This window comes from Leptonychotes weddellii, chromosome 12 (assembly GCF_054177405.1).
Source record: "Leptonychotes weddellii isolate Sample4059 chromosome 12, ASM5417740v2, whole genome shotgun sequence".
In the NCBI taxonomy this organism is placed as follows: domain Eukaryota; kingdom Metazoa; phylum Chordata; class Mammalia; order Carnivora; family Phocidae; genus Leptonychotes; species Leptonychotes weddellii.
Window position 1 is genome coordinate 77,561,847 of NC_138380.1, and position 25,560 is coordinate 77,587,406.

At 39.0% G+C, this 25,560-nt stretch overlaps 1 protein-coding gene across 1 annotated transcript in view; it reads right to left on the minus strand.

Annotated features, from left to right (window-relative positions):
- RELN (reelin) overlaps nt 1–25,560 on the minus strand; it is a 288,596-nt gene that overhangs the window by 207,999 nt on the left and 55,037 nt on the right. Inside the window, 2 exon segments of the mRNA XM_081799707.1 lie at nt 424–664; nt 3,443–3,539. Of these exon segments, the coding sequence (XP_081655833.1) occupies nt 424–664; nt 3,443–3,539 (338 nt within the window).

Sequence of the window (25,560 nt, forward strand, 5' to 3'; positions counted from 1 at the left end):
CACGTTCCTAATCCCTTGAGACTGGATTCGGTATTGTATATTGTACTTCCAGAGCTCTAAACTTTCCTAGCAAATCACAGAAATTATATTGTTTTGTATTTGCATGTTGACATGTCTAACTACCCCCACGAAGTTGACAGCCACGTGAAGGGAAGAAACATATCTGCCCTTTTGTGGTTATACTCTCTAGGTTCAGTCCAGGACACAGCACAGTGGGTCCTCAAAGATACTTACTAAATGGATGAATAAGTCAGTGTTTTTTGTACCAATGACTCCCCATCCTTAAAAGAGAAGGTAACATAAATAAGAGTATTACTTATTCCTTTACTAGTGGATTTGGTAAGAATGGTTATCTTTGTCTGATCTGGTTGATTAAACTTTAGGTTTTAGAGGGAAGGAGAAGAAACAAAAAAGAGCTCAAACCTTAACTGTAGCTCCCGGGAAAAAAAGCCAGTTGCCCGTGTCTACTGGATCAAGACTGTCTTCTAAAATGACTTGTCTGTGAGCTGAGTTGATGATCAGGATGTTATCTAAGGCCCAGCAGGCTTCATACACTTCGCCTACATGGAGACTTTCCTGCTTCCACTGAAACTGGACGTTCTCCCCTTTGGTGTCTTCAGGAAGGTAGAGGATGTGTATGATGGTGCTGACATTGGAAGGGGCTCTGGAATATACGGTAAGATGGGAATTGGTGCCACATAATAAATAAACAATGATGCTCAATGGTATCCATTTTTTCTTTTTTGTAGATCAATTTTGTTTTTTAATTAAGATTGTAGTTTCATTAGCTTAACATGATACATATCACAGATTAAATACTCATAATCCTACAGCCCTTAAATCTTTTAGTATATGCTGATGATTAAGATGTTCCTATTAAGTGATGACAGTTTAAACATTAAACGTCTTCGAGAGCTCTTCTCTTAACACAAAGCAGACACCGAGTATATTCAAGTAAGCCAGTAAAGGAATAATCAAAGAGAAAATGCACACACTTGATGGTGTCTGCAAAAAATCAAAGTGTCTGCAGCACAGTTTTTTGCATGTCGTAGACACTCAATCACAAAAAACTCAAATAATCTCACAGTTGATTTTATTTGATACTAAAAAGGAAAAAAGAAAAACTGTAAAATTGACTTCTTAATTTTGATTCTTTTCTTGAAATTTTGTATCTATGCTATTTCAAAATCTGTGTTTAATAATAATTACTTTGTTTCTAGTAACCAGATACATTTTTATTTGTTTTGTCTATATCAGTGTGAGATTTGCCATGAAAATTAAACACTCTATATAATTCTTTACAACTTGATGCAGATCAATCTTTAAAAGCTTGATATAATTTAACATGATTTTTATAGTATATCTGTTAGAATCTAGGCCCTTCTGCTATGTGATAAAGTACTTTTATTAAATATTTTATCCTACCAAAGTAGAAACCTGCTATAGTAAAAATGATTGCTTTAGCCAAGATTAAAAGTGGTACTAAAATGCAAACTAGTATTACCCTGGGCTTACTATAAATCAGTTTTGAAAGGACTACAGAAAAGACATATTTTTCACTCACCAATGAAGCACATATATATCCAAAGAATTGTCAGTGTAGGTTATAGATGGTGTACCTTACCTTTGGGGGTAATCAATTGCCTTTTCTTTTAAAATATTGCACAATGACTATGTTTTTAGCTTCAAAAAAGAATTTAAACCAATGAAAATAGTACATTTTAGTTTTAGGAAGTGACTGAAAATATGTTCACTCTGATCACTACTACTGGTAAGGAAAATTTGCATTAATGAGCATGATAGCTTGGAGCACGGTCTAAAATTGAAAGTCTCATTTAGTGAAAAACCAAATGGAGTCAGCTGAATGTGATCTTCATATGTTGTAATTTAATGTGTACATTCACTATTTGTCATATCAAAAATGTGTAGCTGTTTTCCAGCAAGAAATGTCTACTACAATTTACCTAAACTATAATACATAACTACTGGATAGAGAAAAAAATGGAGGTTAGGACAAAATTTTCAATATGCTGCCTTGTTTACAGCCATTTATATAAATAAGTATTTAATATGAATGCATTTTCATAATAACTACTAGAAATTAGGAAGAATAGCAAAATGCTGTTATAAAATTGACATAGCATGTCAGAGCTTGGCTTGTACCCAGTCCTTACAGATTATATGGTATCTGCCTCAGAGAGAGATAGTCTATTAAAATCCATGAGGTAGGGGCCCCTGGGTGGCTCAGTCGTTAAGTGTCTGCCTTTGGCTCAGGTCATGATCCCAGGGTCCTGGGATCCAGCCCCACATCAGGCTCCCTGCTCCACCGGGAGTCTGCTTCTTCCTCTCCCACTCCCCCTGCTTGTGTTCCCTCTCTCGCTGTGTCTCTCTCTGTCAAATAAATAAAATCTTAAAAAAAAAAAAATCCATGAGGTAGAATCACTTTTCTCAGTTTCTGGTTGGAGTAGACCTTGGACATGTGACAGTTTTTTAAATTTGAAATACGACTAGAAACTTTGGGCAGATTGATTTAGCTTTGAAGACTAAGAATTTAAAGACTAATATTTACTCTTCTTCCCTAAATAAATCGCAATTCTTTCAATAGGGAAATACGGTAAGGAAATTAGCATGTGAAGAAAGAAAACTGTACAAAACTGATGGAAAATGTTCTACTTGAGTTATATGAATTTAAGAACTAAACCAATCAGACTAACTACTTTATAAAAGTCCAAGGCAGTTTTTTCTTTTAAATATCTTACCAGACCTAAAATTAGGCATCCATTTTGTTTTATGATTTAAACTCTGCAGAAGGAGTAAATATCATTTGTGTTTTGCTAATTTAACCAAATTTTTTCAACTTGAGTGAGCTTCTTCTTTAAGCATCCTACCTCATTTCCTTATTGAGGGATTTTTTTTTTTAAATAAAGAAAATATAATAAAATGACTACAAGTTGCATCACAATTATGATAATAGAATTTTAGAACCTGCCTTTGGGAGGTTGGATGGGAAATGACAGAACTAAAGATTAGATGCAAAAGCCCTAGTGGCTACGAACTCGTTACCATCCCAGACTGGAAGGAATTTATGCGGTAATCTCGTATATTCCTAGGCCTTGGAGCCAGCCCATAGCCACCTAGAGAGTAGAGTGATGTTAATTTGTGGAGGATTGCATCCTAAAAGTTATTCTCTCAAATATGCTTTTATCAAAAATGGTTTGTTACAGCTACTATGAACTGTGGGAGGTTCTGAATGGAAAATGACACTTAACAATACTTCTTCAAACAGGGCAGAGAGTAATATGTGCAGGCATGTAATTCAGTGTAATTAACAACCAGAGTACTTGACCATGCAGAATAAAATCGGTGGTAGAATGAAGGCAAACCGGGAAGTAGAAATCCACTTACGTCAGGATTTATGAAACTACTTGAAATGATAACAAACCTAATTCTCTCCAGCTGAATCCAGTCTCCGGTATTATTCTTGGCGTACGACACAATGATGCTGGGGTCTGAGTAACTAAAGCGACATGAACCTGAGCCTGTAAAGAGCAATCACAGTAAGTTTCAAAGTTAAAAAACAGCGTAATGCATATTATCCGTCCTCCTAAATGTGAGACGATTTTGTAACAATTTACATATTTATTTAATTGCTTCCCCATTCTTCCAACTATGCTGAAATTTCTTTGGTTCTGATTCGGTTCCCAGTTCTGAGAAATACTATTGGATAAATAACTTTAGGGATCAGGAAAAAGGCAAGAAAACTGCAGGTTTCTAGAGAGATATATGAGTAAACTAAATTATAAAAGAAACACTTAGTTCTATGCCGAGAATATATAAATATTCTCGAATGATTAATAATGTCATTATGGTTCTTGCAAGTTAATATTAATTAATAGCGATCGCATTAAATGGTATATAAGTCATTAAATGGAACGAGGACTAAAAGCACCATTCTTCTGTGTGTGTGTTATTTAAATGATTAGATGGCATGTGAGAAACTAAAATACTGCAAAGAAGGGCGCCTGGGTGGCTCAGTTGGTTAAGCAACTGCCTTCGGCTCAAGTCATGATCCTGGAGTCCCGGGATCGAGTCCCACATCGGGCTCCCTGCTCAGCAGGGAGTCTGCTTCTCCCTCTGACCTTCCTCCTTCTCATGCTCTCTGTCTCTCATTCTCTCTCTCTCAAATAAATAAATAAAATCTTTAAAAAAAAATACTGCAAAGAAAATTCAAGTACTAAATGAATAAGAACTATTAGATATGATCGATATTATTCTACTATAGCGCAACATGAAAGATTTAAAAGACATTATGTCCCGTTGTGAACATTTGGTGATTATTTCTCACTCTGATTTTCCATATTGGAAATATGACCAAAGAAAGTTTTAAAACTCTGACAAGGATTTGTTTCTATGCATTCAATGAATTCACATAATAAAACACAGCATGACTATCATTTCAAAGATCTTCTCAGAATACCCTAAACAGCCATGAAGCATATGCCAGAAGTAAGTGAATAGCAAGATTTTTTCATACTATATTAAAAACAAATGAACCAACAGAAGAAGAAATAGTGCAATTTATGTTTAACTTTCATCCATCTGCTAGAGGAGCCTCGGTTTCAGCAAATGGCATCTGTTGACGGTTTTAACATTTGTAGTTCTCAGGAGTTCCAAGCTTTAATAGACTCATTTATTTTATTTCAGTGGTGTTTAGTACAACACCAGTTAATCTGCAATCGCCAAAGCTGGCAATGTGCTCAAAAGCCAAAAGGCAGCTTTCCCAGACTTATTCTCACAGCCAAAATGTGGGTGCAAAAAGTATAAAAGAAAGGGTATTCGAAGGACAGCTCCCCAGCAACCCTACACTCAAACACAAACCCACCGTATTCCATTTTGATCACTGCTAAAGTTTACCTTTCATAAGCAGCTGCTTAAAATAAATATCAAGCTGTGAGGCTGGAACTGGAAGGGGCCAGGATTATGGGGACAAACTTCAATACAAACAAGAAGAGGGACTGGCAGACAATCTGTTTATTTCAAAACAAAGTTCAAATCAGCCTAAAGAATTTCAATGGTATGTATGTGCCTCCTTCATGTTGTATACACCATAAGGTCTTTTTTTTTTTTAAGATTTTATTGATTTAACTGACAGAGAGAGAGAGAGAGACAGCAAGAGAAGGAACACAAGCAGGGGCAGTGGGAGAGGGAGAAGCAGGCTTCCCGCCAAGCAGGGAGCCCGATGCGGGGCTCGATCCCAGGACCCTGGAATCATGACCTGAGCTGAAGGCAGTCGCTTAACCAACTGAGCCATCCAGGTGCCCCTACACCATAAGCTCTTAAAAGCAAATGTTTAAGGTGAATCCCTGAAAAAGAAACAGGTAGAACAAATGGTGACCAAAAATGTTCCTTAGAGAATGCAATTCCTTGCAAATTGCTTATAAATTAAGAGAGGACAGTTGATAAACACCAGAAAAAAAAATGTGTCCAAATACGACTTTGATGACAAATATGACTTCTCTCCTATTTCCTTATGCTACCATCTTAATGGTGGGAAATTTAGTTTATTATGCACCCGTAAAACACAAAGGCACCTGGCAGGTGACTCGCTTTTCCTCAGCCACTTAGCCATTAAATTCTTGCATATCTATAATATTAATACCTTTATGAATCCATCTTCTCCTCAGCGTTATCAATACACCCTCATTAGCCAGGACTCTGCAAGGGTGATTAGTTAGCCTCCCTGTCTTCAGCCTCACGCTTCCTTCTCTGGCCACATTGTTGCTAGTACTCTTCCTACAAGCAAACTGACTCATGTTACCTCCCTGCTTAGAATCCTCCAACAATTCCTCAGGACTTTCAGGAGAAAGCTGCACTTGCACCCACAGTGGACGAAGATGCACAGTTCCTAGAGACCAAATGTGTACCCCACAAACAGAACTAGCCCAGGGTCACTGTAAAGGGTTTTCATGTGAAAAGATGGTCAAAAAGGGAAAAGGACTCCGACACAGAGATGGACAACTGGATACCAGGACCAGGGGGTGGGGTCCGAGGGGCCAGTCCAAGGAGAAGCACCCACCGCCCATGCCCCATGCCCAGAGAACTGAAGAGGGAGGGCCTGAGCTGGAAGAAGCATCCCCAAAAGAACCAGTCAGCTTTGGCTATCTGCCTCACTCTGAGGCCACCCCCACCAAACTCCCATTCCAAATGGTGCCAGTCCAATGAGTAAATGATTCCCCACTCCCACTCTGAAATGATTCTCACATATAATGGGTACAATTTTTCTTCACATAAACCCTTCTGGATTGCAACCCCACTGTCACCTAGACTTCAGCCAACAGAACAAGATTTTCCTTGCCCAGACTGACAATGGTTCCTTGAGCCTGTGTGGGATGAGGAGAAGAAAGAGTTAATCAGTGTTCTTGTGCCCAGGTGGCTAATGCCACCTCCAATTCTCCTTCCCTGTGGTGCCGAGCTGTCACAGACCTCAAAGCACCCTTTACGCAGTAAGGAGGCAGTAATAACCAGCTGCCACCTGCAACAGGTACCTCTTTCTTCCCCCTCTTAAATCAAAGATCTTTAATTGCCAACACTGAAATTTAAAACCAGAAAGATAAACCCAAATGTCAAATGCAAAGTATCCTCTTCTTGCAGATCCATTTTCTCCCCCTTTAGGTCCCTTCCAATGTCATGCTTCACTCTAAAGTAGCAAATTTGCAAGGATGTAATGAACTACTGAAGGAGGGAAGATAATTCAGGATCATGGTCAAGTATGGTCTGCTAGCCATTGACGTAACTGGTCTAAAAATCCAAACACTTCCTCTGGTTCATGACGGGCAAATGAGGAAAGTCCATATATTTTCATTTCTGCCCACGGCAAGGGTACAAGTAACCTACAAACGTTCCTAACATTTTGTATTCATAAATAAAATTGTGAAATTGCTGACATTTTAGGATTTATTGAGGATCCCCATCCAGCAGTCTAAGAAACCTTGCTCTCATGTAGAGCTACACATAAAAGGTTACTGAAACACCTACCCTGTGGGGGAGGACAGGATATTTTGTGTTAAAGGAACGTCATTAATATTGTTTCCAGTTGGTCTTGGTTGTCAATTCTTGATTTTAAATTGACAAATAAATTGATAAATGATGAAGATAAACCTACAGTTATTTACAGTAGCCATCATTTGCATTATTATTGGTTATTTAGTGAACCCCACAGTATACAACGATGGATATTTTTACTAAAAACATTTCTAGTCTATTATTATCTTATAGTTGGTTCTATGGTTTAAGAAATATATGCATTGCGATATAAATACAAGCCATCTTTACTCCTCTGCTAAAGTAGATATCTACAAAATGCCCTGCAACTACCTTGCAACAGAACAACCCTTCACTAATGATGTCCTGAATTTGTGCTGCAGAATTTGTGCCATTTTAATAGCTTGCTTTGTATTATCAAGTTACTATAAAAATACTGGATTATTTTTTTAATTTTTCAGAATTTTAACATACAATCATAAGTCTGAGTTCATTCTTATTAGGTTAAGAATGCAATACACACAGTTAAGAAAAACAGAAACACAGACATTAATGCCCTCATCTCTCCGTCCACAAATCTACCTGTATCATATTCTGCATCCATCAACCAGTGTTTTCTGCTTGCCTCCTGTTGTAGCGGTTGAAATGTTTTTGTTTTTGTTTTTTTAAAGATTTTATTTATTTATTTGACAGAGAGAGACACAGCGAGAGAGGGAACACAAGCAGGGGGAGTGGGAGAGGGAGAAGCAGGCTTCCCGCCGAGCGGGGAGCCCGATGCGGGGCTCGAACCCAGGACCCTGCGATCATGACCTGAGCCGAAGGCAGACGCTTAACGACTGAGCCACCCAGGCACCCCGAAATGTTTTTGTTTTAATCAATGTGAACTTCCTCACATGGTCTAGATCCCACCTCCTCTTGCTCCTTAAAACTTCCCCTTTCTTTTCCCTGAATCATCCATCTCTTCCCATGAGTTTCCCGGATCATTCCTGTCATCATACAAACATCACAGAAACATACAAAGCATCTCCCATCTTAAAAACAAAACAAAACACTTTCTTGATGTCACCCTCTTTCTTCTCCTTCTCATTCTATTTTTGTTCCTCTGTACAGCAAAACTCCTCAAAAGGGTTATTCAGTGATTGTCAAAACTTCACATCCTATTCTCTCCCTGCAACCTTGCCCCACCCTCCGCACAGGCTCCTGCTCTCAAGGACTACCCTGAAACTCACTGGGGGGTCCATGTTGCCAAATCAACAGATCCCAAATTCAAGGTACTTGACTTCTCAGCAGGATTTGTCACAGTCGATCTCTGCCTTTCTCCCCTTGGCTTCCACTACCTTCTCGATTTTCCTCCCCCTTTACTGGCTGCTGCTTCTCAATCTCCTTTATTTCCCATTTCCTTCTTGACCTCAAACTGTTATAGTGCCTTTCTCTTCTCTTACGTATATCTCCTCCTATGATGATCTTTTCTACTTTCAAGGCTTTAAATAACATCTACAACAGATAACACCCAGGATTATACCTCCCATGAGGTTCCACACTTGCAGATCCAAACTGCTATTTATCATCCCTAATGAACATCTCAAACCCACTACATCAAAATTGGAAGTACTGGTTTTCCACTTCCCCAATAGCTACTTGTCTTTTCATTTCAAATGAAACCACTCCACAGGCTCAAACAAACAAATGAACAAAAAACCCAGGAGTCATCGTTGGTTCTTCCCTTTCCCTCATGCCCCATTTCAGCCCATCAGACTGTGCTGGGAGTTCTGCCTCCAAAATATTGTTTAGCGTATGTCCCTCTTGACTGCTACCGCCTTAGTCAAGTCATGAGCATGTCTTGGTGGTTTTCCTGCTCCCTCTTTTATCCTCCTGTCATCCATCATCCTCACACCAGTTGGGGGGGCGGGGTTTAAAATGTTTTAACAATTATACTGTTCCCTGCTTAAAACCGGCTCAAGGCTTCTCAGCACCCTAGGAACAAAAGGGTGAGCTCCCCATCCTGATATACAAAATGCTTCATGATCTGCTGTCTTGTACATCTTAGACCATCCCTTGTACTACTACTCTTCTTCTCTTTTACTATGTTCCAGCCATAAAGTGCTCTGGACTTCCTTTCTCTTCCCTGAACACTCCATCATCCCAGGATTTCTGCGCTCCTTCTCTCTGCCTGAAGCTACACTTATGATGTCAATTTTCTCACACCCTAATCTCTCCTTATTCCATTCATATCTTTCCCCACTGACTCTCCCCTGCCTGGGTCCCTCTTCTCCCTCAGGTATCTGTGCAAATGTCACCTCCTCAAAGAAGCCTTCCCTGAGCACTCAATCTAAGGAAGCTTATCCCAATCACCAGTCATCCTCCATCTTATCACTCAGCTTTGTATTATTCGTAGTACTTCCAGTATTTAAATTTATTGTGTTTATTTAATCGTTTACTTGCTCATTGTCCATATCCTGTTAGGCTACAAGCTCCATCAGAGTAGGAACTGTGTCTGTGTTGCGCATTCCTTATGTCCCTAGTACCCACAATGATACTTGGTACACAGTAGGAGCTCAGTTACTCTGGCTGGATCATCAATAAGTTTGCTGTAATTTATTTACTTCAAATTGTCCATTTCTTCATTTTTACTGAGGTATGTTTCTACTAAAAAAGGGAACTATAAGGGGCGCCTAGGTGGCTCAGTTGGTTAAGCGTCTGCCTTCGGCTCAGGTCATGATCTCAGGGTCCTGGGATCGAGTCCCACGTCGGGCTCCCTGCTCAGCGAGGAGTCTGCTTCTCTCTCTCCCTCTGCCTGCCGCTCCCAATGCTTGTGCTCTCTCTCTCTTAAATAAATAAATAAAATTTTTTAAAAAGGGTAACTACAACAGTAGATGAGACTTAAGGACTTGCTACTTGCCTTCAAGAGTCAAAGTGGAAAGTCATTTAACAGCCTATTTCCTCACCACAGATTAACGCTGGCACTGTTGTAGGGTCACCCGGGTAATAATTCCCCCAAATTAATTAGAAGATGCCCTAAGAGGACTTAACTGGTTCTATAATCCAGTCTGCTTTCGGAATAAAAATATCAGAGACAAATTACACCAGTAATTATGGTCCATTTTTGTCAGCCAGATAAAGTAATGTGAAGAATAATGATAGCCAGATGAGTTATTTTGCTTATTAGTAAAGCCTTATTATAATGGCCTGGGATAATTGAAAATAAGCAATTTGCAAAGTCATACAAGTTAGTCATAAGCCACGTAGAGTATCACCCCAGGGCACGAGTTCTGAGCTCTTCATCAGGAATCGGTTTCTACTGCATGAAAAATTTCTCTAATGCAGTATCTTCTTGATTGTGACATTATCATGTCTCTTTAAGTTGATTTGTTTCTGTTGGAATATTTGAATAGTTAACACACTGTTTTGATTTGTTTTTTCTCAGAGAGAGAGAGAGTGAGGGACAGAGGGAGAGAAGAATCTTAAGGAGGCTCCATGCCCAGTGTGGAGCCCAATGTGGGGCTCAATTCCACAGCCACCCTAACACACTGTTCTAAGAGGGGAAAACCCACTTTGACATTTAGGAACTTAGTATAATTGTAACCTTACAGAAAAATGTTGCTTTTTAAATAAAGTTTATTTATTTAAGCAATCTCTGTACCCAACATGGTATAGATCAAAAGTCACATGCCCTTCTAAATGAGGCAGCCAGGTACACTGAAAAATGTTACTCTTAATTGTAATATTATGGATTAATGAGAGAATCTTTGATGGCAGGTGCATGTTAACGTGTTATATAGGTTTTTTTTTAAACATTTATTTATTTGTCTTAGAGAAAGAGAGAGAGAGAGAGCTAGTGAGTTGGGGGAAGGGCAGAGGGAGAGAGAGAATCCGAAGCAGACACCCCGCTGAGCACGGAGCCTGACGCAGGGCTAGATCTCATGACACTGAGATCATGACCTGAGCCAAAACCAAGAGTCCGCCTCCCAACCGACTAAGCCAACCAGGTGCCCTGGTGTCATACAGGTTTAAACATATTTAATTTGTCTCACATGAGGGAAGTCTACATGATAATAAATTCAATGTTTGTTAGCATTACTGATAGTTCTATGTAATTTTTTCACTTTACTTTTTAGAGTGAAATTTCCTCTGATACAAGGTATCTTTCAGAGAGGCAAGTCTGCATAGGGGATAGGAGAGGATGGGAGAGGCAGGCTGTTAGGGTTGCGATCTGGGCTTGGACACTTCTTAGCCACGTGACCTTGGGCATGTCACTTAACTGTTCTGTGCCCAGTTTCCACATTTGTAAAATGTAAATCATAACAGCAATCTCTTCATAGAACTGATGTGAAGATTAAGGAGTTAACACAGGAAATATGCCTAGGAAAGAGTTCTTGGCCCACACTATTTAACAGATTTCAGCTATGATTCAGTATTTTCTGTTTCACTTCACAAATTCATTTATCATACAAAAGGAACACATTTCTGACCATACTTGTTCTTAGGCTAAATATTAAATTGAATTACTGCTTATCAAAGAACTTACAGTGCATTTTTCCTATGGCTTCTTATATTTTAGGGCTGTTTCTAGGCTCTTCAGTGGAAATGTTATAAATTCAACACAGAAATAAAATCTGAGACTAAAATGAATAAACTACTTGTTTGTTAGCATTACTGGTAAATGTATTCACGGGAAAGAGAAGAGTCTACCTGATAAGAAAAAGTGCTCTGGGAGAAGGATAGCAAGACAAATTGGTAGAAGCAGATCCATTTCATAAGATCCATATAATTACTGGAGTGGAGTTGAAAATTTGATTTTACAGTTCCTAGCATCCAAACAAAACAGAAAATCCGACAATAAAGAAAAGAAGGTCTAATAACTCAAGGGAACAATAATGGTTGCTACGAGCAGGTAGGTACCACCATGTGCATGCCCACTTTACAAGGAAGGAAACAGAGGCAAAGAGAAGTTAAGAAACGTACTGGGAGGTAAATGGGATTCAGAATTAGATAGACCAGAACCACACTTTTGACCACTTCACTGTAACTGATTCTGGGGAACAAAAGCACACTTTAAAAAAAAAAAATAGTGCTACATTTTCACAGGGTCACAGCAAATTGGGAGAGGTTTCTGTACTGCAACTTCTACTCAGGCTTATGACTTGAGACCATGGTGGCCTTTTCTTGGTACAGAGAAGAAAACCTAAAGAACTGAACCACCGTTAGCCTAAATATCCTGCCAGTCATCAACTCTGCTTTCAGGTTTTACAACAGGAGATGAGTGAAACTCCACCCAGAAGAAATGACATGTTGGGGCGCCTGGGTGGCTCAGTTGGTTAAGCATCCAACTCTTGATTTCAGCTCAGCTCACGATCTCAGGGTCATGAGATCGAGCCCTGCGTCGGGCTCCATGCTCAGCACGAAGTCTGCTTGAGATTCACTCTTTCCCTCTCCCTCTGTTCCTCCCCCACACGTGTGTGCTCTCTCTCTCTCAAATAAATAAATCTGAAAGAAAGAAAGAAAGAAGAGAAAGAAAGAGAAGAAAGAAAGAAAGAAAGATCATGTTTACTTGGGCATCGCTTTCTCTGCAGGTGCCCTGAAGATCCCTCTCTTACCCTTGCCCCACAGCCAACCACGCAAACTTCTGGATCCTTCTCCTGCATATTTATTAAATCGATATCTTTCCTTTACCTTCACCACTACCTCCTTAGATCATCTCTTACCCCCAGACCAATGTGATAACCTCGTGACTGGGTTTTCAGAACAAACACAAAAGGTTAACCTTCTTCCAAAGAGTTTTTGTTGTTTGATTTTAAATCTATAGAAAGGCATTTCAAAGAGATTTCTTTTAAAAGCTGCATTCCAAAAAAAGCAATATCCTAACATTTCCCAATTTAGACTATTTTAATTATGTGAAAAGCATTCACCTGATATAATATTGCAATCAGGATTAAATTTAAGATACCAGGTAATCCACATTTGTATTTTAAATAACAAATTCCATAATAACTTGTAAATCTGTTTCTGAAATAATCATATCCCATAAAGAAACCATTAATATCTACAAGTGTCAAACAGTACCTATTACTTTTTAAAAGTAAAAGAATAAAAAGAATGGCAAAGCTTATTTCTCTATGGTGGTTTCCTTTTACTGTCAGAGAACCTAATCATTGTAATCGTAAGAAATACTTTATTGTAATCTTAGTCTGATCCATGAATCATCTTCCTCAATTTAAAATCACAACTGAAATTGGTATCAACTTATACCCCTGGTTATATTTAAAGAGTATACTACCCCTAGTATAATTTAGGAAAAAAGAGACAAGTAACTTTCCACTTGTGTTATATGGAGCCAGGCCAAGATGATTAATCTTTAATCTATCAATCAACCAATTAATCAATGAGTCAACCAATTATGAGAAGTATTTCTCATGTCAGAGATACCTGTGAACTCAAAACCTAGTTAACTTTCTTGTGATAAAGTCCCATTTCTCTTGACTTTGGCTGTCATTCAGGAAAAAGCAGAAAATGCACACCCTTTGAGCAACCGTTCCCACATAAGAAGTAAAACGGTGTTTAGTGCTCGCATTTACATAAGGTTCTTGTGGTGACACAATGGCAGTCCGCACAGCTCTTAACTTTGGCTGTTCCTTCTACCAAGCTAACTTTCTTACACAATTAGGGCCTCTGCTTGATGGTTACACCCTCAGAAGCCTTCTCCTAGCCACCGCCAATAAAACGCTAGCCCTCACTTGCCGACCCCGATGAGTTTTCTTCATCGCATTTATAACTCGTTGACATATTTGATGGTTGCCTTCCCCCTCAGAATACCAGCTCCACCTGGGCAAAGATTTTGTCTTGAAAATCCCATCTCCCCAGTGCCTTGAGAGCTGCTTCACATGGATGAAGACCTCAGTGGATAGTTGTTGAAAAAGTGAATGAAAGGGCACCTGGGTGGCTCAGTGGGTGAAGCATCCAACTTTTGATTTCAACTCAGGTCATGATCTCAAGGTCGTGAAATCAAGTCCCCGTCGGGCTCCGCACTGGGCATGGAGACTGTTTAAGATTTTCTCTCTCCCTCTGCTCCCCGCGCCCCCCACCCCTGCTCTCTCTCTCTCTCAAATAAATAAATACAATCTTAAAAAAAAAAAAGTGAATGAAATCAATCTAGGAGTCAGTGAAACTCTAGGAAGAAAGTCTTTTGGAAATACAATGATACCATTATTATTAACTTTTAAAAAATTCTTATTTAAATAATTTAATTTTTTCTTGCTTTCTCTTCCATTGTTATTTATTTATTAAAAATTTTATTAAAGTATAATTGACATACAGTGTTACACTAGTTTTAGGTGTATAATATAACGACTCAATAATTCTATACATTACTCTGTGCTCATCACAGTAAGTGTAGTTTTATTATCTCTTTTGTACACTTCTCAGCAGATTAAGGAGATGGGGTTGACTTATAGCTTCAGTCCACCAACACAGAGACTGACACTCTTTTTTTTTTTTTTTAATTTATTTTGGAAAGAGAGAAATAGAGAGATAGTACAAGCAGGGGGAGGGGCAGAGGGAGAGAGAGAATATCAAACAGACTCTGTGCTAAGCTTGGAGCCCGATGATGCAGGCTCAATCTCATGACCCTGAGATCATGACCTGAGCTGAAATCAAGCATTGGACGGTTAACCGACTGAGCCATCCAGGGGTCCTGAGACTGACACTCTTACAGGAAGAGCCAGAGGGGCAGCTCATTTGATCTCTCACACTGAGATTTGTTTGGGTGACTTGATGTCCCTCTATTTAATATCTTTTCCTGGTGACAGAACAAGCTACAAGTTTAAGTTAACCACAATTGGGTGAATGAAGATATGATAAGTACTTTGATATTTCTCTGGGGTGGCCTTAACTAAAACGGATATCACAAGCATAAGGTTCAGACAAAATGTTTTCCTAGTTAACCCATAGTTCGTTCTTGTCACCCAGTCCTAGGATTTAGGACCACAGGGGGAAGGTCATGAAGATTCATTTTATTTTTTTAAATTTTTTATTGTTATGTTAATCACCATACATCACATCGTTAGTTTTTGATGTAGTGATGAAGATTTAAATAGCATACTACCCCTAGTATAATTATATAGATCCAGGCCATGAAGAGTCATGAAGATGAGCACTCTCACTTTACAAACCTGTTGCCAGAGGTCCAGACAGCCTTCAGCACTTGCCCAAGATTATGTGGCAAGGTCAACTGGCAGAGAAGGACCATATGGCCTGACTCCCAATCCAGTGCTCTGTTCCCTTCCCTGTTTATACCAACAGCAAAGTTGTCTGTCAATAAAAATGAGCCTTAAAGACAAGGAAACATTCTGTATAATATTATAAATGTAAAGAATACATGGCTTAAAATATCTACGTTAAAAAAGTACTATTTTGCATTAATGATTTGGATGAATAATTTATTGGGAATTAGAACGCTAGCTGCAGCAGTATGTAGAAATCTCCATGGTCCTTACATATGACTTGTGAGATAAGCAAAACAACAGAATGTTAAGTAAAGGGAAGGTGGTGTTTGCAGTTGAGGCTACTTGCAGGAGGGTATGAAAGAAGTATGGAAATGACATAAGTTTATCGGAACGTAAACACATACTCATCAATAGAACATATATAAATGTAATGCTCAATTCTAACATGTTGGTGTAGACATGAACAATGTAGACACAAGTGGGACTGATGAAGCTCCAACTTCAGGGCCCCTCCCCTTTGTGAGCAACTTCCAAGGCTCTGGGAAGATCTCTAGCAATGTGTTCACTTGACCATGTTTTATAATATTTGTTACTTTTTAAAATTCAAATTCAATTAATTAACATTTAATGTATTATTGGTTTCAGAAGTACAGGTCTGTGATTCATCAGTCTTTTTTAATACCCAGTGCTCATTATATCACATGCCCTCTAATGTCCATCACCCAGTTACTCCATCCCTCCAGCTACTGTTCATTTTTTTTTTTTAGATTTTATTTATTTATTTGAGAGAGAGCAGAAGCAGGGGGAGGGACAGAGGGAGAGGGAGAAGCAGACTCCCCGCTGAGCAGAGAGTCTCACATGGGGCTCGATCCCAGGACCCTGGGATCGTGACCTGAGGTGAAGGCAGATGCTTAACTGACTGAACCACCCAGGCGCCCCAATATTTGCTACTGGTTAAGACCGCCATCTCCATTCTGACTATTCCCTCAGCATAGTCCCCTCATGTTGGATAGTGTTGGAGTGGCCATGGCTGCTTTTGAGACTCAGCTAAGGGGAAGCTGAGTTTGAAAATAGGTTATTTTGGTTTAGTGCGATATGGTTATGTAGCTTTGCAGGTCACTTCTATTTCATAGTGTAGTCATTCTTAGCATAGAAAGAGCTTCCTGGGAGCACCTGGGTGGCTCAGTCAGTTAAGTGTCCCGTGTTGGGCTCCCTGCTCAGTGGGGAGCCTACTTCTCCCACTCCCTCTGCCCCTCCCAACTTGTACATGCTCTCTCTCTCAAATAAATAAATAAAATCTTAAAAAAAAAAAAAGAAAGAGCTTCCAGAACACTCCTACTGCCCACTGTGCTGATGCTCCTAGCATTGTGACTCAAGGACAATGGTGATAAAGTGTTTACTGAGTGATGGCGATTCAAGAGTAGTTAAGCCTACTGACTGCAAGAAAAGTTAAAAAGCCCTGAAATCTTACAGTTCATACCTGAAAAAAATAAGACAAAGATTTTTCAATTTGATGATGATCATTTAAATGGCATTATCAATAAGGAGTTGTGAAGGTAAACTGTTAATAATTACCAAAAAAAACCTCAAGAAACAAAAAACAAAAACCCTCTGACCCACCAAGCTAGAAGCAGAATTATCTTTCTATTCCCTCTATAGAAAATATTATAAAATCGTCATTTGAAGAGGTGATTTGAGAATATGCAGCCGAAAATTCCAAGGAAAAAAGTATTATAGAGCATTTCAGTTAGGTAACAAAGATACTATGTTATATTTCTGGATTTGTCATTTTGGGGGTATTGTTAGGTTCTAAAAATTTGTTGTGATTTCTTTTCTCATTCTAAATAAATACATTTGCACCTAATTTTGAATGTGTGATTTTGTATGTTTTTCCTTAAAGAGATCCTAGCCCTTACCCAAAACTGCATAAGCTTCAAATGTGGACTCATAAAACCTGGACCCACCCCTGTTCAAGAGCACATACTTCATGCACCTTCCTGCATTTCATAAATGTCTTAAATCGCAGGTCCTAAAACACTAGATTAGTCTAGATTACAAAGTACATTTTCCACGTTGCTGAGCATAGCACATTCAAGCAATAAATGTATTTTAATGCAGGACAACATTTAAAAAGAGAATGACAAGTTATTATTTCTTCTCTGTTACTTAAGGCAGATTTAGCTCAATTGAAACGTTCTTAAAAGGAAATGATCACATTATAACTGCATTAGGATTGATGAAGCGACTTTTAAATAATTGTTTTCTTACCCTAGACACGTGCCACTCACTTTTGGCCTCTGTTGAAGATGAACCTGAATGAAACCTATGTTGACCTTCATGAACCTCAGGGGCTCAGCAAAAGTCCCAGAGAATCTGTAACTTCTGGGCCTTGCTTAACTGGCGTGCTTCTGAGCAGTGCTGGCTGAGAAAATCTTCAAGTGCTGTTAGAGTTTAAAATGCTAGGAATACACGAACACATGAGCAAGCAGCAATTACATGCTGGTGCATAAAGCCTCTAGTTAACACTTGGAAAACCTGTTCATTGCGCAATAGCCCATTAAGCACAACATACGTGTGTGGAGATTACAAAGACCTCCTAGAGCCAGGAAGTTTCCCAAATTCACAAATGAACTTTCCCCTTTCTTCCCATCTCTCTTGGGTGGTGCCGTAAGAACAAAGAACTTAAAAATAGCTTAATTTGGTATAAAATCAAGGCCACTTAAAAAAACAAATATTAGCAATTTCTTCTAGTAAGAATTTAAGACTTATTTCCTTCCTCAGAATAATAGCCACGCAGGTCCATAATCCCTTGAGGTAAGACAAATTTCAGGATCCAAATTACTTATATAATTAATGTATGGATTTCACAAAGGTGATGTGCTGCATATAACCACATGTTCCTTAGCATCCCCAGCAAAGTCTGGGGCAATGCTCTGCAATCAAACACATTAGTATTTCTGCAGTGAAATGCAGGAAGATCCCATAAGCAGTATAAATAAAGATTATAAATAGCTCTAAATTATTTCAACTCAGGATTTGCTGACAGATGAATCCAGGTCATGTTAGGCTTTGCCATCATATAATTTTTTTTTTTTTAAATAGGCTTGTGGTATTTTTTTTTCTGAGTTTTTTTGTAATATGGAATTACAGATCAGGGACGGTGAGCCTGTTTCTCCAGGAGCTCTATTTCTTTTTACTCTTATGGTAGAAGGATAAATCATACGGTTTTAATCTCCCAATGCCTGGGTCGTTTTATTTTTATTTGGTTATGCCCTTCTTCAGAAAGCCCCGGACTTTTCAAAGTAAATCAGAACAGAAACAATAGAAAGAGCCACTGTCCTCTCGGGAGGTGCCTCTTTTCTCAAAGCTCTGCCTGAAAAACAAGCTGCCTTTTAAAATGCCGCACAGAGCCATGGAAGGAGGCGAGAACTGATCTCACAGAATTTATGGAAGGGGAAAAGCATCGCCAGAAATCATGCCTCTAGAGAGCAGAGCGGGGGCCCATAAATACTGAACGCTTGAGGAGTACCGGGATGGAGCCCTGCTGAGGGTCCCTGCAGCCCAAGTGCTGCCGCTCCTATTACTCAAAACTCACACCTCAGAGACAAGCAGGGCTCCAGGAGCTGCATGTAAACCGTGGCATTTGATAGAGAAAGATCATAAAGTTAGGAAATGGATGCAATCTGGCTACTTAGAACTCCCTGCTATGACCGGTGCAAATCTCAACAGGAGCAACACATCTTCTCATCTTTTCAAGGGAGATAAATGGAAGACAGGCCCATTAACTCGAGGCTGGGGTGATGGAAAGAGAGGAGATGAATGGGGAACTTTTAGAGGAGCTTTTAAAAAGCTAGACAGTGTCACTCCCAGGGGATATGACAGGCGAAGGCATTCAAGAAAGGGACTTGCCTCATTCCATATTGTGAAAAATGAGAGGAAGCACGTGAAGATACTGGTAAAATAGGCAGTTCCGGCACTTATCCACCCTTTTCCTGCTAAGAGTGATTTTTGAGGACAGGACTACTCACTGAGGAGAAAATAATCTTGCTGTACCCAAAAGCACCAAGAAACACAGTAAAGGCTTATTTGCTACTTTGCAATTCATCTGCTTCAAAATAATTCTGCCATCAGAACCATAGATCATTATTATGCAGGTGATCAATATTTCTACAGTTTTACAACTTCTGTTCAAATATTTTGCTAGAGGCAGTTGTGCATGTTAATTTCCAGGAACAACAATAATGTAGAACAATGATTACATTACACTTAGGGTTTTTACTTCCTTTGTTACTGAGCCTGCCAGAGAAATCCTAAGGGTACTAGCCCATGGCAGCAAAATAATCTACTATAAATAGAGCAACATCTTGATAATAAGTATAAAAGTACTACCTGATGAACAGGTAAATGATGACTCCCAATTTTAAGCATAAAATGCTCTCATTTTCAGGATAACTGGTATAATGTTTCTTAGCTTTCATGTTTGTTTTAGTCCTCTCCTAGCACAAAAACCTCAACTTTATTAGCATTTATGTATTATGCATAACGTTTTCTTCTGTGGCATATCTATGTACATTTGTTCCACTAGTTTGTAAATTTTCTAAAAAATGTAATCATGCTTATCCTCTAGTAGTGAGCCAGGTTCTTGCCTTATACTCCTTGAAACAAATTGTTTTTGCTACTTCTTAGCTTCCTGTACATCAGCTATCTACAGAGCACTTTGGAATGCAGAATTCAAGGAAGAGGGAAAAAAAATCTACCTTCAAAGGTGAGACTTGGGCCCCGCATGGACTACTCCGTGAATTCTGAGACCACGGGTGGAGTAAATGCATGTGGAATGGCTCACAGGGAGTGCTGTTCTTGGCAGAGCCCACAGTCTCCCCTGCTCCTTGGAGGCAGCCTGTTAGCCGCTGTCGTCCCATGTCTGTGTCTACACATCCTTCAGGCTCTCAGAGAGCGCAGGCTTGATTTGCCTGGCCTGTGTCTGTACAGAGACAGCAGCTCCTGCCTTGTGAAATTCAGGGGCTGTAGCCAAAGGGGCAGCAGTCTGATTTGTGGGTAAGAGGCAGGGAAGGAAAAAATGGTTACTGTATCGGATAATGCTTTGTGGCAGCCCCGGGAAGGATCCTGGGGCTTCTGGGTCCCAAATGACAGAGATGGGAATTGTGACTGAAAGGAGCCCACAGATATGACTTTAATTAAGAACAGGTCCATTCCACACGAGAGGAAGTCCTCAAATAACTCTTGGATCTGTCAAGAGCAAATGAATTCAATTTTGGTAAAATACGATGACCGAAGTTGAGATAAATCATTATTTTATTAATGAAAATGGTCAGTTTAGAGAAATCAACATGTCCAACATCTTTGTCTCAAAAGATCAAAGTAATCAATTGTTTGAACATGGAAATCTGGAGTTTATGTCTATCCCTCTGTTTTGCCCACAAAAAAAATACCCTTTGGGGGGGAATTTAGCATATTTTTAGCTGAAGAAGTATATTTCAAGGACAGTACTATAGGAAGGACCATTATATGGAAGGGAAATTTCCACTTTAAGCATCTACTAAAGACTGATATTAAGGATTAAGAGAGGTCAAATAAAGTAGAAGAGTAAAACTCCTCAAAAATATTCTGTACTTACACTAAAAACAGGTTTCCTTAAACTCTAAAACCTCTCTTACGATGTAGAAAAAGAGCCGGGTTTTAAAAGCAACTTGTCCTCACCTTCTGTTTTATATTTGTTTATTAGAATGAGGCTACTGGCAATAATTTCTGTTTTGACTGACTTTATTAGTAAACAGTCTACTGGATCTACAAACCTTTTTTTTCTGAATAAATGTGACAGTATGTGATTTATTGTACTTAATATTTTGCCCCTTAGTCACTTCCTTGGCTGAAATCCCCAAACCTCATTAGGTGACTTCTTTCAGTTTATGGCAGATGGACAATGACCACAGGATATAAAATGAACAGCTGTCCTCCTCCCCTTTTGTACCTTTCTCCCTTTCAGTCCTTATCCCCATTCCCTCACTTCCAAAATATTTATATTTTTTCCTCTTTACTGCCACTCCTATCATAAGGAACAAAGGAACCAATTCTCTCCCAACTTATGGACTACCATGCTATTTCCAGCTACCTTTGCATGTTTCCTCCCAAGCCCACAGCGTAGAGCTTTCATCAGATCCTATGCTGGGAGAAACATAGGAAGAGAAATGCAAAATGTGTCAGGCTTTGCCAGATTCCCTGCCAAGCAGCCCTCCTTTTCCCAGGGCCAAGCCCATACAACCTAGCCCTAGTGGTCAGGTCTGGCTCATTTTCTGGGAGGACTGATCCCCACCTTAGGCAGCAGGTGTTAAGTACTGCCCCTCCCCACCCCAGCAATCTGGAAACTCAGCATTACCATCCTTGCTGCAGTTCTGGCTTTGACCTTGATCTTCAGGTCTTAGAATGGCCTCTGCCTTGTCCCCCTGCCGGCTTCCATCTCTCTAACCTTCAAATGGTGGTGCTTTGCCTCTGGAGCAGTACTACACCTGCTCTTATGAGTCTCCCTCCCAAATGATAAAGTCCTGCCTCTGGACCTCCCTCTGTCTGGATTTTCCAACACAATGTGCTCTCATTCTCCTCTGTAGTCTGTACCCCTTCCTTGGCTTCTTCTCACATGTGGACTCTTTCCCCCCACCTATGTGATAAATAAAGTCCTTGCAGGCTGAGCAGCGTCTTGGGTTTGGCTTTTTCCACAGTGGATGCAGACACATCACATTATGTATAGCATATGTCCTAAAGATCTCTCTGAAAGAAGAGGTCTTGATCAAGAGTCGTTGATTGATAAGAACATGAAAGTTGCTGGCTTGGATCAGGTTCTCATACTGCCCATGGACTTGCGTCAGTAGTCGAGAGTGGGTATAGTTTTGAGCAACCAGTGTTGAACATCACTAAGTCTCTTTCCTAACCTATGAATGAGATCCAATACAATCCACAGTTACTTAGTTCTAGTTGCAAGCAGAATTCTGCCCTATAAACCAAGAGGGATACTTGTTAGACCACTTAGCCCTCAAGGGCTTTAAACATTTAAGCTTTAAAGGGTGCAAGTGGATATGCAGAAATGTGTATAAATGTGTATAAAAGCAGAGTGAAGTAGGTGTGATAATATGGAGAAGTGGGAATTAGTGATATCAGGCTAGGGCAATGAGCTGAGTTTTCAACGGGGGGGACCATTTAGTCTATACCAATGATCAGTTTCTTCTCATCCTATAGTTTATTGCTTATATCCCTTCTACTAGTACAGCCCTCAATAAATTTTAGCAGAACATATTTATGAATGAATTGCTGATACTTATTTTTTAAGCCTCATCAAGTGGAGTGACAGAATTAAATATTTCAAAAGGAAAAGGACATAGTATCTTTTAAATTGTATTTTAATTCACATAATGATAATTATTTAGTTATCAGTTTTAATTATTCAAGAACACTTGTAATTAATCTCAACAATCTTTTCCAGAACCTTATGCTTAGTAGAATTTTACAGTATTTGAGAATATTCCCTTTTATAGCTTAAAACAGGACATAAGAATTTGGGGTGAGGTGGATTTGAAATATATATATATAATAAAGCTTATTTAAACTGGTCTTTTAAAATATACATTCCCCAAAAAGGAATAGGTCAAGTCCAGGATGAAGAAGCAGGACAACCTGAATTATAATCAGTTCCAAACCTTTATTTATTGAATTTAGATAACACAGAAGTGTTCTATATATAAAGACTTCAGTTTTTGTGTTAATATAGACCTTTGAAGATCTAAAACTTAAGTCATAAACACATCTTATCTTAGTATCTTTTATATCCAAGAATTTTACACTCAAATAAACATGTTATTTAACCTTAAATTCATATGTATTAAACTAATTTCACTATTAAATTTTTCTAAACTTCTGTATTTTATTAATATTTGTTTTGAGCTCAAGTCATCAGAGATTTTGTTCATCTCATACTTAGAGATTATGGTTTTAGAAGAGGTTTTCACTATTTCATAACAAATTCCCCAAGGTTTTACTCACTTACCAGGGACAGTGACTCCTGAAAAAAATGAGAGTCTAATTTAGAAACATATCTCAGGAAGCTCACAGAGGAAATGAGCAATAATTCCTACCAAGACATGGAGGGCTCAATTTCTCCTTGCTCTGAATTAGCTGATCTAAGAGTAGAGAGAGACCTTCTCTATTGGGTCAGGTTCTGAGTAATTAAGATGTTTATGAATTAGGCTTGAGGGAAAAGCTGCTTCTCTTATGCTAAATGCAATATAATACCTCATACAAGTAGCATTTTATTCATTATACCTATTTAAGAAAAAATAGTGCCAGATCTCTTTTCTTTTACAAAGCAACCTTCCAATTCACCATTAATAGTGCCTCTAACTTTCCTTATTTTCTAATTTCTATTTTTCAAAATACACTCATACAAATTGAGAAGCTCTCATTTATCTCAGAGACTCTATAGCACAAGTAGTACATAAGAGAACAAATCAGGCTTAAGGACATTTTCATATTTTAATCTGTAAAAGTAGAACATTTATGATTTAACGGCTGTCCCCTGTCTTGAGATGGTTAAAAACAAACAAAAAAGACAGTAAAAAAAATGCCCACAGAAAACCCCAGATCTTTAAGATATTCATAAGTAAAGCCAAAGAAAAAAGGTACTAATTCTATAAAGTATGAATAATAGATTCTAGCTAGTTCATTAATAACTGATAAATACATGGATATATATTACTGTCCACTAGCTTCACTAAAAGCATAGTTTATTGGTGATTTTATGTTTCCTTCTGGGTCAACTTTTCCATTGATTGAGGTCTTCGGATCACCATGCCCAAATCCTCTCTTGGCATGAAATGTCTGCATCGAACCAATTTAGCACTTGGTTACCTACTATTACAGACATCTCTGTAATAGTTACTTGTCACTCAGGCAAGAAATATTTATGATCACCTACTTATTTTGAGTCCCTGGGCTAGGGGCTGAGAATATCATGATGGACAAGACAGATTTATCTCTCAAACTAAACTCTGTTCTTTATGCCATATGTTTTTAAATGCTTTACCTTTAATCCCCATTTAGCCTCCAAATTCTATTAATCTGAAGAAAGAGCTAGGCTAAACTGAACAAGCATAGTACTTGGCAAGATCTTATTGAGTGAGTCAATGCAGATTTATATCAAGGAAGAGACAAGTCCACTCTGAACACAACTGTCCAAATGATCTTTCTTAAGAATCAATTTCATTATATTTTTTTATTGCTCAAGAGACAAAGAGGCCATTTCTGACTTCTATTGACTATTCAGTAAGTTTAAAACCCTCGCCGATATAGATTAACTCTTCAAATGGACACAATTTTATCTGACATTGACCACAGCCACCCCCTGGCCAGTCCTTCTGCTCCGGGAGGGCACTCACGTTCCCATCCTGTATCTTGCTTGTGTCACTCTGTGTCCTCACCTGGAAAACCTTTGTCCCTTCCAGTGACTCATGTTGTTGGCTTTCAGGGATTCTCCTAAGAAGCCTTCTTGACCTGCTCTACTCTGCAGGACCTGCCACCATGGGGACCTGTACGCATGTCCACCTCTGTTTATAGCATTCTGGTAGTTGCCTAGAGGTTTCCTGCTCTGGATGCATCCAGAGCCTTCTACCAAACTGCTAAGCACGGTAAATACCCCTCTGTTTTCCTTTTTTTTTTTTGGTCTTTCTATAGTTAGCTCAGGAAAGGGCTGGGCACACAGCAAATACTCAGTGAAATCTTGTGAAGTGAATGAACGATACAAAGCATTACCAGCACTTCCCTTGGACCCAGGATCCTGCCTGAAAAAGCAGAATTTGGAGGCATCTGTAAGATAATGGTTTGCAAGGACATCATCTCAAATCTTTCTTCCTATCCCAGAGGAAATCTAAAGGAAACGGGGAAATGTTTCTAAGGCTACAACCATAAATTCCACTAGGTGACTCTAATGAATCAAGTGAGGATTGTGTCAGATCAATGCTTCAGCACAGAAATGGATATGAGATCTTTCATTGGAATGGAAAAATGAAAAGTTCATCTACAAACATTTTGGACATTTTTCAAGATGGTTTAGCTATTGATAACTTGATAAATTTCAGGTTACAGAGCTGTGTTTTCAGGATGCTTTAACTTTAAAAATTCTTTTGGTTAAGATAGCCTGTATGTTTATGCATATATTCATATGTGTGTGTGTGCACACGTCTGTGTGTATATATGTATATATATTTAGAAAGGGCTGGAAGAGCATTGCTGTGAAACA